The sequence below is a fragment of the Pteropus vampyrus genome, unplaced genomic scaffold (genome assembly GCF_000151845.1).
Source record: "Pteropus vampyrus isolate Shadow unplaced genomic scaffold, Pvam_2.0 Scaffold479, whole genome shotgun sequence".
In the NCBI taxonomy this organism is placed as follows: Eukaryota; Metazoa; Chordata; class Mammalia; order Chiroptera; family Pteropodidae; genus Pteropus; species Pteropus vampyrus.
Genome location: NW_011889260.1, coordinates 394,095 through 408,802, shown reverse-complemented (window position 1 = coordinate 408,802; position 14,708 = coordinate 394,095). Strand labels below are relative to the sequence as shown.

General features: G+C 37.4%; 1 protein-coding gene across 1 annotated transcript in view; it reads left to right on the top strand.

The window, feature by feature from the left end:
* PIP5K1B (phosphatidylinositol-4-phosphate 5-kinase type 1 beta) overlaps positions 1–14,708 on the top strand; it is a 289,811-nt gene that overhangs the window by 179,519 nt on the left and 95,584 nt on the right. Inside the window, exon 7 of the mRNA XM_023524590.1 lies at positions 5,176–5,475. Within this exon, the coding sequence (XP_023380358.1) occupies positions 5,176–5,475 (300 nt within the window). The remainder of the gene's footprint in view (positions 1–5,175; positions 5,476–14,708) is intronic.

Below are 14,708 nucleotides of genomic sequence, written 5' to 3'. Positions count from 1 at the left end.
GCATGGAAGGACACAATCAGATTTGAATTTTAGAAAGATCTTGATGGACAATGTACTGGAGGGGTGGAAAGTGGATAGTTGAGATGAGGTGGGGCTTATGTAGTAATCAGGACATGAAATGATGAAACCATTGAACTTAGGCTGTTGGCAAAAGAGATGGCATGAAGGGGATAGACATAATCAATAGTCTGGTTGTGGGAGGTGAAGAAATGTGAGTCATTAAGGATAAGGCCCAAGTTTCTGGTTTGGGGAACAAAGTGAATAATGTTTCCATTTTCTAAGATAGGGAAAAGAGGAAAAAGATAGAGGTTCATTTGGAGGTGGGAGCAGAGATGATCTAGAGTCACCATGCATGGTTGTGTAGGGTGTACACGGCCCAAGAATACCTGGCCACACTGAAGGAATGGAGACCAGAATCCAGCCCTTCTCCTCACAAACCTTGTATCTTGCCCAGCACTGTATCTGCCAGGAAAAAGAGGCACTTCTTTCTAATTGCCACTAAGGCACTGTATGGGCTAACCACAGCCCTGAGAAGAATTGGATTTTGAACTTGTAGCATGTGAAATGTTTGTGGTATATCTAAATGGGAATATCTATTGAAAAGGTAGGTGTATAGGTCTGGAGCTCTAGGGAAAGATCTGGGCTGGAGATACAGATATTAGAGTCATCTCCTTATTGAAACCGTGAGTGAAAGTAACTCTATGACTAGATGACCTCCCATCGGTGAATAGTGAGAAGAGAATAGCTGTTGGTGTTTAAGTGACAAATATACAATGTGGATTATACCTTCGATTGTTATCTTATGGGCACTTGCTGGAAACAGCACCTTAGTCAACACTACAGTTTGAGTTATCTCATTGAATAGATATAATGATTTATGATTCTATCATATAACAGTGAGAGTGAGAAGGGCATGTCTGTTTCCCATCATAGAATTATTAAGATGAATGGATCACTTAAAGTTTTAGAAATCTCACTAAGAGCCTTCTTAGTGTACCTAGAGCGTTTTTTCTTTTTTTTTAAGCTCAAGGAGAGCGCTGCTTGTTTCAAAATGGCTAAGATACATAATGTTTGGAAGCACCGTGTACATTAAATATATTTTTAAATGTTTATTTATTTACTCTTGTAGTATTCCATCTGCAGTGAACCTCTAATAGAGCTGTCCAACCCAGGAGCCAGTGGATCCTTGTTTTTTGTGACCAGTGATGATGAATTTATCATCAAAACAGTTCAGCACAAAGAAGCAGAGTTCCTTCAGAAGCTACTGCCAGGCTATTACATGGTAAGTAACTGTACATAATTAAGCTTCTACTTGAGATTTAATTGCTTTCCTCAACAGTTTTTTTCTGTTTGTTTTTTCAGTGACTCTTTGGCATGTTTCTTTGATGAACTTTATTTTGCATTTAGACTTCACTATTTCATTCATTGAATAGATTTTAAAAAGTAAAGTAGAACTGATTAGTAGAGCATAGCTGTTGACTCACTCAGTCCTGGGTTCAAATCCCAGTTTAGCCATCAACTGTGTGACCATGAGTAAGCAAGGTAACCTCTGAGCCTTAGTCCCCTCAGTCTTTAAAATCTGGGAAATACCTGTCTCATGTGGTGGTTGTGATAAAGAAAGGATACAGATGGAAGATAAAAGAAGCAATGCATTGCAAAGCCCTTTGCACCCAGTACATAGCAGTAATATGAATGGTTAACATTCATTGACTGTTAAACTATGTGTTTTACACAGCTGTAATTGCTTTGCATGCATTAACTCATTTCATCCTCATAGCAACCTCAGATACTTCAATCATTGCCATTTTGTAGATGAGGTAATTGAAAGAGATAAATGGAGGAAGTTACTGGAGTTATTCAGCTAGTGAACTGAAGAGCTGGGACTTGGATACAAGCAGGAGGGTTCCCAAAGACTGTTTGTATCTTTAACTCCTGCACTACATACCAGCACGTATTCAGTAGTAGCTGTTGTTAGCCACTACACTTCAGAATTTAGGACTTCATAGGTTGAATGTGATAAGGCAAAAATCACCTCTCATTTAACATTTTTTTTACAGACAAAGTAATAATAAGCTATTCCAAGCAGATTTACTAGACATTTAGTCCAATTTTTTCAAAAAATAAACACTTCTAAGTAATCTTGTCATTTTTATAACTCTCATTTCTTTGTACTCTCATAACAGCTATTAATTATCTGTGATTGGAATGACGGCAGGAAGTAGTTTAGATTTCAAAAGCCCCAGTTCAGCTATTCACTTGCTTGAAAGGAGATAACTGTCATCTCTGTTTCAAAACAAAATTGATGAGATGCCACACAGCTCATTTACATGTAAAAAATTATTAAATTCCAAAATCTGCTGGAGATGACATTAAAGTTACTCTCACATATAAATATAGGAATCAGACCCCTAAATAAAAATCTTAGTGGACAGACTGCACAGATTTTTTTAAAGGTTTTGATTCTGACCAAGAAGTTGGGCTTTTTTTTTTTTTTTTTAAAGAGCAAATTGTCTATGTTAGAGAATACAGAAACTACAGAAAAGGAAGAAGAATGCAACCAATTTCAATTCCTTTCCCAGAGATACATATTACTAATATTTGGTATAATTTGGTATATATCCTTTCAGATGTATTCTGTTAGTGCACACATTTTAAAATAATCTAAAATTGGGATCAAACTGACATTGTACTCTGCTAACCTGCTAAGTGAGTAAATCTTAAACTTCTATAGTTCTAAGCTTAGACTAGTCTCAAATGAGGCTCTTAAATTTAAATTAATTAAAATTAAATAAAAATGTAAAATTTAGCTGAATAGATGGTTTTATCCCAGTCATGTAAGGTAGTATAACAAACAGTATAATCCATCCCATTAACAAGAAAAAAATAGGTATATCATGTGGTTATTCAAATAGATATTGAAGAGAAACTAAGGCACACAAAATTCAACATTTTCTCTTAACTAAAAGTCTAAAAAATGGGACAATTTTTTAACATAATAAGTAAACAAATGAATATACACATATTATATCTTTATCAGTCTCCAGGAGTTCACATATCTCAGAGAAGAACAAGAGCCATTTCATTGGAAATAATAGAAAAAGACAAGGATGCCCTTCACAATGGTCCTTTCTGATATATTTGCTTGAATTCCTACCAGTAAATCTGGGGTACAGAGAAAAATAGAAGAAAAGTGTAAACACTGTTCTCTGCAAGTGATAAGAAAATAAACTAGTAGTTTCTAGAGGTGATAAGAGTCCAGCAGATTTGCAAAACAGAAGATAAGTCTACAAAATCCATTGTATTCTATTACATAGATCATTAGAGTTGGAGAATATAAGGGGAAAAAAGGTGCCATTCAAGATGAAAATAATTTGTAATGAACATTATTAGAATAATAAAGATAAATTAATGAAGACATACTGTAATTCTGATTAGGAAAGCAAGTGAGTATAATATATGAACAATAATCCAAAAAGATTTTTCATAATAAGAACTGTAAAATACGTGAGTCTACAAAAAGAAATGTGAGACTAATATGAAGGAAACTACAAAATATTATTAAAGGACATAAAGATATGAAATAATAGAGATATGCATCATCCCTGAACTCAATATTGTAAAAATTTCAGTTATCCCCAAATCAACTTATAAATCCACTCTAATTCCAATTTTCTCAGAACTTGACAAAGTCGATTCATCTGAAAATTGAAACAACTTATTTTTAAAGCATTTAAAAAGTTAAACAGCGAAAAAAATTAAAATGTTGAAGGGAAAAGTTTTAAAAATGGACAAAACATTTTTGACAAAGAAAGAAATGGTTGGCCTCTCTTAACATATACCAAAAATCTATAAAACTATACTAATGTTAAAAATACAGTAGAACTGTATTAGTACAGTTCTAGATAGATAGATAAAGGGGTTCAAATAACGTGTCCAGAAATAGACCCATGTGGTTTCACGATTTGTTTTATGATTTAGGAGGAACTTAAACTTAATTGGAAAAAGCAGACTATTCAATAAATGGCTACCCATTTGAGAAAAAAATTAAATTCCCTATTTCAGAACTTTCACACACAAAAAATAATTCCATATGGTGTAAAGACCAAATGTAATGACCAAAACAGTTAAAGACCTGGAAAAAAATAGAAGAAATTTGTAACTTTGGGATGTAAAAAGCTTTTTGTTAAACAAGAAGCCAAAAAAAAAAAAATCACAAGAAACAATGTGACTACATCAAAAGTGAAAACATCTATACAATGAAAAAAATACCTGGCACAAAATTAAGATAAGCACATAGAATATACCTAGAATGACACAATGACAGTGGGAACACTAGTTTCTTCAAAAGCTGGGAATTGAGGGAAGGACCGGGGATGGTAGAGAGACTCTGTATTATATATATATATGTCCTTTAACGATTTACTTTCTTTTTTACGTAGACAAAAATAGGCATGTGTTCTTTGTTTTTATAATGAAAAAGACAATATACTGAGAGAAAATATTTACTTTATATAGAATAGGAAAATGATAACCAGAATATATCAAGAACTCTAACGAGGACAAAAACCTATAGAAAAGTAAGCAATAGGATTAACACAGAATTATCTTTGAGGTGGCTAAAATACATCAAAAATATTAAATTTTTCTAATGATCAGTAATATTCAAATTATTAAAAACAAGTTTCCATTTTTCGCTAATCATTTTTACAAAGCTTTTAAAGTTTGATACTCAGCACTGGTAAGAGTGATAATAAATATGCCGTCTTAAGAAAGCATGCTTGTAAATCGATCTGGCCAGTTTGGAAGGCAGTTTTTCAAGAGCTATTAAAATTTAAAATGTTCATCTCTTACATCCAGCAATTAATTTTCTCTTTAGCTACCTTAGAGAATAGTCACATATAACACTAATTAATTCTTTGCCCATTTTTACTCGGAGCTAATGTAGGACCTTCTGTCCATTTTTAATTCAACCATTTTTAATGTCCTGAGTTTCAAAAGATAAAGTTGCTGTTCCAACAAGCCAGTTTAAGAACTAGATTAGAAACAGCAAAATTTTAGCAATGACCATTAATAAAGATAATCACATTCCATTTTTAATTATTATATTAGATTTAAACACAGCTTATTTTGTAAAAGTTGAGATTTTAACTGTTTTTCCCCTTTTTCTCTTTTTAGAATTTAAACCAGAATCCAAGGACTCTTTTGCCAAAATTTTATGGACTGTATTGCATGCAATCAGGGGGCATTAACATCAGAATTGTGGTAATGAACAACGTCTTACCACGCTTCATGAAAATGCACTTTACATATGACTTGAAAGGCTCGACCTATAAGAGAAGAGCATCCCGAAAAGAGAGAGAGAAATCCAATCCCACATTTAAGGACTTAGATTTCCTGCAAGACATGCATGAAGGGTTGTATTTTGATACAGAAACATACAATGCGCTCATGAAAACGCTTCAGAGAGACTGCCGGGTAAGGAAATGTCGTTCTGTGATTTCTTTTGAAGAGTCTTTTGTGGTAATGTACCTTTGTAAGAAATGTCCCTAGGAGACACGTGGAATTCCATTGTTCCCATTCCTAGTGCTGATCCATGCTTCCCTGCTGTAGAAGGGCTCGGTGGACGATGCGGGGATTTTCTAGAGGGTTTGTCGGCTTTCTTTGATAAAATGAAACCAGAATTGTTTTGCATTTCATCCTCCCCTGTGGGAAGGTAGAAGGAAAAGAAATTTGGGTTTAATGCAATGATTAGGCCATATAGAAGTCTTGGAAGAAGCAAGATTCTAACTGGAGAGAGAAGTTTAGGGAAAATGTTCTTTGTGGTGTTGGTAAGTGGATTCCTGAAAGTGCAGTGTGGCTGCAGAACCGTGTGGGAGCCCATTTGCTCAAAGTGTCTCATGCAATCGGAATAAGAGGGGATCAGGAATGAGGCTTGACAGAGCAAATGCCATTCCACACAAACCTAGCCAGAGTGAATTTCAAAGGTTAGGAGAAATTCATAATCCGAAGTACCCACACTGCAATGTGGGGGGTCGAGGTGGGGGAAGGGAGGGAGGCGGAAAGTGAGTAAAGCCCTGGGAAGATTTTGCTGATATGGTGAATTTACAAAGTAGGTGAAAGTCCTTTTGGATAAAAAGATGAAAATGTGACTCTGATGGGCTCTGAAGGATGATGATCATTTCATTAACAAATTCTCAGGAATATCATTTCCTGGCCCAGACGAACTTAGAAGAACTTGGGAAAGGTGGGCAGAAGGCGTGCTGGTGCAGGGTTGGGTCCAGGCCGGACCAGTGCTTTCTGGAGGAGCAGAATAGGACTCTCAGTGCTTGGTCACTGGGAAAAAAAGGGCGTGTCTCCCAGGCTGTGGCTTTCTGGGCCCTCTGTGGACCTCAGCAGATGACCACATTGTTGCAGAGGAGGGAAGGACCCTTCTCTGACAGACTCGAGCTCACCTGAAGGTGAGGAAGGCAGTCAGTCTAAGCACCCATGTAATGTGTAAGATGGGGAATCCTCACTGAGAAACACAGCCCTACTAGTTCTGGGTTTTTATCTTTCTGTGTGTTCTAACACGTATGGTAACGTACAAAGATGTGTTCTTGGAATTGTTTGTTTCATTGATAGAGATGTTGCTTCACGGCTCCTATCCTTTAGCTATAATTTTGAATGCTTAGAATGTGCCAGGCTACTCTTAAGATTTTTAACACATCGTTTCATTGAATTTCTCAGCAACCATTTGAAGTCAGTACTATTCATGCTCCCATTTTAATTGATGAATAATTAGCTTCTTAAAGAGATTAAGAAACCTGTCTGGCATTACTTAACAAGTCAGTGGCAGAGCCCATACCTGTTTGGGTACAAAGCATGTGCTCTTAACAGTTGAAATGTAAATATTCACTGGAAGGATTTTTTTAAATTATTTTTTTAGATGTCAGGGGAAGAACAGTGGGAACCGAGCAAACAGAATGTCCAGCTGAGCTATTCAGATATCTGAGTGCATATGAGTGATTTATGGCTTTCTTTAAAAAAGAAAAAACAAATTTTAGCATAAACCTTTTCCTGTGCTTTTTCTGCCCTTAGAGGATGTGGGTGAAAAGTGACTCAATTCCCCAGAGTTTTGTACAAGCCTCTCCAGTTTTAGATTTGCTGTGTGTGTGTGTGTGTGTGTGTGTGTGTGCGTACGTGTGCATGTGCACACTCTTCTTGCCTCTTTAATATGAAAAGCCTTTTTTCTGCTGTCTTCTAAAACCACAGGCTTCTATGCCAGAAAAAGAAAAGGTCAAATGTAAAAGATCCGTGGCTCAGGATTTGTCTGTTTATTCCTATTTCCTGGGCCCAATACTGATAGAACAAAGTCAAACACGACTTTAAATCAGGAGTTGAGACCCTGGAGATTTGCCTTTTTATATTTTGGAATATTTGTTGTTCTAAGGAAGATAAAGGTCATTGTAGAGGTATCCTAAGGCTAATTCTTCTCACTCGTTGCATTCGATCTTGTGTGAGACAAAGACCACAGAACTTCTTAAATTGTATGCTGCATTGATCTTCAGAGGGGCTTTTCTGGGGTGATATGAGAGCGTGTAAGTGCTGCACTGTGGGGGAAGCTGAGCCCCTTCTATGATCTGCCTCAACTATGACCAAGACCTTTGTGATGTGAAGTCAGCAACTGGTTATCTGAGCAGAGCTGCCTCAAGGAAGGCATGTTGCTGAAATGATAGAGCCTAATATTTAATAGTCATGGACCTCTTTGCAAAACTGATGAAAGCTGTGAACTGTCTCCTCAGAAAAATGCCCATCCATACAACAGTTTAGGAATCCCTTGGAGCTCAGTGTTCCCCTGCACGCATGCATGTGCGCGCGCGCGCGCGCACACACACACACACACACACACACACACACACACACACTCCCCCCATCCTTGAGCCATACGGCAGTCATCTCTCTTTCTTCAGGTCATCTTCTGAAGGTCCAGCTTCTTGCATAGAATCTGTGATTGGCATCGCTAGGAGTGCCTCTTGCCCTTACATCTCCCTCCTGCAGAACTGAGCTTTGATGCCTCCCTGTTCAGATCAGGGAGGCTGTGAGGTCACCCCAGGGCTGATGCCAGGTCAGGAATCTCTGCTGTTAACATTCCTCTAAGTGGCGTGGTCATGTTGAGGCTCTAGAAACAAATCAGTCAGCAGACTGTATTAACCATGTCGGCAGCCCAGCCAGAGAAAGGTGAACTAGATCTGTATCAGGATACATCCTTTCACTCACTTATCAGACATGTATTGCAAGCCTACTGTATGCCACTATGAGGCTAATGATCTCCATTTTTAATCAATTGCCATACAGCATATTAAGTGCAATGATACTATTCTAAGGCATTGTGAGTGTCAGAGTAGATGACATCACAGCTTGATTTTGAAGGGTGAGAAGAGTTCCCCAGGTAGGCAAAGCAGTAGGAGCATATTTCTGGAAGATAAAACAATATAAACTAGGCATGAAATAGCTTTATGCATTTCAAGAACTAGAATTGTTTGGTATAACAGTGAGGGAGAGTATGTGAAGTAGGAGAAAAATGCAGTCAGGAGCCAAATAATGTCAAAAGGTTTTCTGGTGGTGCCAGGGTCCTCTTAAGAGCTTAGAAGTAGCAAATCCAAGAATCCCAGACCTTTGGACCTCAGCTTTTCTATTGTTCCCAGATATAAAACTCCTAACCTCTTGCTGACCTCTTACTTTCTGTCCCCCATCTCGTCTTATTTCTGCTTGATGTCTCAGACCCCAGGATTCCACTTCCCTTGAATGACTGCTGGCCAAAAGATACCTGTATGACTCATAGACCCAGCTTGACCTGTGTTCATTGCTCCCTGCTCCGCACAGACTACGTCCCTTATTCCTCATCAGAGTTGCTGCTTCTAGACATTGCATCCCCCCCACCCCATTTCTTTCCCCAGCTTCCCCATTCCAGCCTCAGACCTTTGTCTATAAGCCCATCTCAGACCACCTCCTCCACATAGTACATTAGCCACTCAGAACTCTTCTAGAAAACTGAACTTATTTTATACTTCAACCCTGCTGAGCCCACAAGATTCAAACAAAGGGCTCTTTCCAAAGACAGGGATCCAGCTCTTAGAGTTCTCCCCAACCCCCATGTTTCTGTTTTCTGTTGCCCGTGTCTGGGAAAAATGGACATGCAAATAATTGGGTTCCCTTTCTTAAAGCATTTCTCTCCCTTGGCCTCACCTTTTCCTGCTGTGACAGCCATCTACCCCCATAAATGTACTTGGCTCAGGGTATTGCCAAGACATCACAGGTCACTTGCTGTCAGAAACAGGAGGTAAGATTTATTCAATCCATCCCATGTGACAAACAAGCTGAGAGTCATGTCCTATTTGACAACTGCTCTTCCTAAGTACTCTGTAATGTTCCCTCCAAGCCTGCTCCTTTTCCGGTCTTCCCTGGCCCAGGAAACAGGATCATCACACAGCCAGTTGGCCAGATCAGTACCCTGAAGCTACCCTTTCCTTCCTTCCTTCTTCTCTTTCTTCTTTCTCCACATTCAGTAAGTTACTATGTCCCATCCAGTCCGCCTCCTAAATAACTCTTGGATCTGCCCTCTCCTCTCCATATGTACAGCCACTGACTTGATTGAGACTCTGATAATTCATCTCTTGGAATCTTGCAGTAGCCTCTTTATAGGTTTCAGTGTCATTTCCTTCCAGCACATCTGCAACGCTGCTGATCAGATAACAACCAGCTCCTTAGCTGAGGTTCCCCTCTGCCTTTGGGCTGAAACCCATACTTCCTAACTTGGAACATTAAAATTCTTCCTGATCTGGTCTCTGCCACTTCTCCACATGCTCCTTCAGCTTCCTTCTTCAGCTTTCTCTCTCTTCTCTCCCAGATTACTCCCTATTCTCCAGCCATTCTGATCTACAGGACACATTCTGTAAAGGTTTTGGCCTTTTCATGTATGTCTCATGCCTGGACCATTCTCCTCCTCTCTTCTTCACCTCGTCCTCACCTACTCATCCCAGGACTACCCTGTTGTGGTTCCCCATCCTCTTGGGTTTACTTCTTTTGTGGGATTTAACATACTGTTTTGTTTATTCGCATGTAGATCCTTGAGGCTGAGGTTCAAACCTTAATCTCTTTCTCTATCTACATTGCCTGGTGCTTAGTAAAAGGTAATTGACATTTGTATTTGAACAAAGGAATAAACACAATAAACTATCTGATGAGAGAGAGGTTTAAGATACCTCCAAGAAAATCCGTCTTTGGTGACTTTTGTGTATCTAGCTGTTTTTTAACTCATTTCTCGTTTAGAGAAAAAGTGCAGCTTACTGCCAGTGTTAATTTAATTTTCCATAAACACTTTGAGGCTGAAGCAAATCTGATTGGTTTTCGATGTGCAAATAAAATATAAAAACTGTTCTTGGAGTTATTTCTAAACAGAACTTGTCTCTAATCCTAATGTAATAGATATATATATACTTAAATCGAATTCATCAAATCAATCTTCTGTTAACAACTGTTCAAGAACGATGTTAATATCACGTATAGGAATGCTGTGTTTTCTAGGATTTGACATTTTCAGTGATTGAGAATTACTACAGTTTTATGTAGAAATACCACTACTAAAAACAGAACGCTATAAATAGAATGATGTCCTTTGTTTCCAAAAACTATCAATATACTAGAGCAATGTGAAAATAATAATAAAAGCGAGATATTTCATGGCAAACTTTGGGGGTAAGGTTAGAACTGTAACCCGCGAGTTATCTCGGGGTAAACGCTGCAGCCGCAAGCACTGCCAGCGAGATTCTTGGGGCAAATGGGAAATGGGTTAAGTTCTGCCCATTTGGGAGCAAGGATCCAGTTTCACTGCAATGCCTGCCAAACATGGTGTTGAAAATTTTAAAAGCATATGATCTCTGTTTTGAATCACTTGGGATTATTTGAAAAACTGTACTCTTTGTCCCTATATTAAGTCATTTGTGTAACAAAAGTATATTTATGTTGCAATTATTTACCCATCGAAGCACTGTTATAAGTAGTCATTAGATTTTTATTTCATTTAAAACCAACCCCTGTCTCCCTTAGGTGTATGTACTGTCTCTCCAGCTAGACTGTAAATGCCTCAAAAAGGCCACAGCTCATTCCTTTACCTCTCTGCAGCTGTAGTACCTGGTTTTGTAGACAATACCTATTAGAGGATTGTGATTTCAAACTCTCTTAATTGGAAATTTGTGTATTAATTTTTGGAAAAACAATTAGGAACTATTTTGTATTCATTTTTAATTTACTATATTAATTTAATTTAAATTTCTTCTCTGACATATCTATAAAAATCTGAAGCATCTCTTATCGTTTAATTAAGTTGATAAATTGTTACATCCTGCCAAATTTATTGATAACTCTGGGGAAATAACATCGACAAAGAATATTAGTGAGAATGTGTGTTTGTGATCCAAATATTTCTTATTCCTACAAGTGGGACTCAGACACAGTTTTGATCATTAATGACCTAAATGACTTATTTCACATTTATTATCATTTTCGTTGAGCAGAAAAGTTATTAATTTTTAAATAGTATGGAACCAATTTTCTTTTTTTACACAAATATCTGTCACCATAAATATTAATAAGTTCTCAGAATTTAATGAAACCAGCTTTAAGAATACTGAGACTTTTCGATGTGCAAACTGGGATCTTTCTAATCTTGTGTGGCGAGCTCTAAATTTGTAGATCAGATTCTTCTCAGATATGGGCATGTTTGTATGGATTGCACCGTGGATTATTTTTTATAATACTAAATTTAGCTCTATGGCTAGTGCTTATCCCTCAGCTATAATATTATTTAACATTATATTTTTTTGCATTTAGTTTGGATAGTTTCTTTCCCTCCCCCGCCCCCTTTTTTTTTAGGCAAGGCAACTAACCCCTTGGTTGACCTCACAGATTGCAAGGATCTTGTCAGCTTACAATCCCTTATTTTTTATTTTTTACACCTACAGCACCTGGTATTCCTAGGTGCTCTCCCATCCAAGTAGTAACCAGGCCCGACCCTGCTTTTTTTATGTTGGCTACCTTCTCAGTTACCATTAAAGAGGAAAAAGTGCTTCAGACCTAATAGAAAAGAGATGCACATCTCTCTTACTGATGACAGCACTTTCATTTAAGCTATTTCCTATATCAGTAAGGAAAAACTGGATTTTGTTTTCAGACTTCAGCTAAAGCATGAGACTAGGACAGGAATATCATCGACTCCACATCTCTGGACCATACCTTAAAAGATTAGAAAGGTATAGATAAATTCACCATCATTCAAATTATGTTCTACAAACACTATTATCCCATGATCTATTTATTTGCTCCATTGTTTTAAATTATGAGTTTTGCTATCTATAATATTAGTTGTTTTGATACTATTGCAATAGAAACATAAGGCAAAATTAAAGTTGGTAAACAAATAAATAAATAAAACCATGTCATAGAATTAAAGATTGTTTGAGCTGGAAAGAATCATAAAGTTCCTGGGAAACAGTGGAACAATACCGTCCATGCTCTAGTCTGAGAGAAAATGGTTTTGAACATAGATGTCTATGCCTAGCCAAGCCAGATTTCCTTGTGAGAGTGAAAATAGAGACATCATCATGTACGCAGGGACTTCTAAAAGTTTTCCACCTAGAAGTCCTCTTTAATAAAAAATTTTATTTTGAAATAATTGTAGATTCACATGCAGTTGGAGGAAACATACAAAGAGATCTCATGTGCCTTCAGCTGATTTCCCCAGCGGCAGCATCTTATGTGACCTTAGAGTGATATTGCAACCAGGAAAGTGACATGGATACAGTCCATTGACCTTTTTCAGATTTCACCAGTTTTACCTGCACTCGTTTGTGTGTGTACATTTTAATGCAATTTTAGGCATATGTAGATTTAGGTAACCACCATAGTCAAGTAAGAACTGTTCCTTCACCAAAATCCCTCGTGTTACCCTCTTATATGTAGGCACAGCCACCTCCCTCCCTCATGATCCCTTCCCAGTCATTTGCAACTACCAATCTTTTTTTTTTTACTCTCTATAATTTTGTTATTTCACGAACGCCATATAAATGGAATCATACAATATATAACCTCTGAGATTAGCTTTTTTCATTCAGCAAAATACCCTTGAGATTTATCCAGATTATTGTGTATATCAGTAGTTTGCCCCTTTTTATTGCTGTGTGCTATTTCATGGTATGAATATACCACAGTTTAACCATTCACCCACTGAAGAACATGTGGGTTTTCTCTAGTTTTTGACTGTTACAAATAAAGCTACTATAAACATTTGAATACAGGTTTTTGCACAAACATAAATTTTCATTTCTCTAGTATAAATGCTGAGTGCAGTTTCTGCCATGTGGTGAGCACAGGCTTGGTTTTCTAAGAAACTGTCTTACTCTTTTTCAGAGTGGCTGTGTCATCTTACATTCCCACCAGCTATGTATGAGTGATCTAGTTTCTTTTCCTCCTCACCAGTATTTGCTATTATCACTATGATTTTTTATTTTAACCACTCTGATAAAGATGTATTTAAGTCTCTTGTTAAATAATTACCTGAGCATATGCTCTATCAAAGGAAAAGATAAATCCAGTAAAAGAAGCAGTTTAGGGATATAGGAAGAGTGGTGAAAATGAAACAGAAAACCTTACAGTTAAGTCTAATGGCTGATCATATATCCGTTGGATTTAATGGAATTGTTAGGGATTAATAAGAGGCCTAAGGTATAGGACTTTACCATGGGTTTCTAATAATAAGAATTTCTATGAGAATTTAAAGGCTCACAGCACTTCATCTCACTCTATAGTCATTGGTATTTCTACATTATATTGTAATTACTTGGGTACATGTTTAATGTTTGCCTACTAAAATCTGCTCTCTAGGAGCCCAGGAACTGTGGGACTGCATTTCCTACCCTTCGAATCCCTCAACGGTTGTCTCAGTGTTAGCCTAAGAGATAACAGTAGCAAACATTTTTAAAATGTGAATCTTACCTAATCAATAAATATAATAAGAGCAGGCTTTGGTAATACCTCACCAACAGTTTGGTATGAAATAGAATCAACGTTGCAAATTTGTGGATAATCATCTGAAGTAAATTCATATTGCTCATTCGGCCAGCGTCTGTTAATGACCAGTAAATTGCAACTGTGTTGACCTCTCAACCTACTCAGTTATTTAGGTGGTACCTGGTGTCCCCATTTAAGACTCTACAATACTGTTCATTAGTCCTGGAAAGGGACTGTTGTTTGCCCAGGCTTTTGCCAGTTGCTGCAGTTCAGCTCAAATCAGGTGGAAGATGGAAATTAGCTTCTCTTGGCACTAACAGAAGGGACATGATGGTCAGTACAAATGAGTTTTAGGATAGCTACAAAAATCAAAATACTCTTCTGTGTTGTTGTTCATGCCTTTCTTTCTACCCGAATTGAGTCATTCTCAATATTCAAAAACCAACTGTCCCAAGTTATGGTAGAGGGAGAGTTCCATCTTAAATATAGCCTGTAGGTACCAAAAACACATCGTACATAATACATAATCATAAAATACATATTCAAGATGCAGTAATTAACACGTGATTTCGTGGACTGTAAGAACACATTTCTAAGGCTCAGTTCATCCATAGGTTGGTTCAGTTAACTTTTATTGTGGACTTGCTCTGAGCCAAACAGTGCTC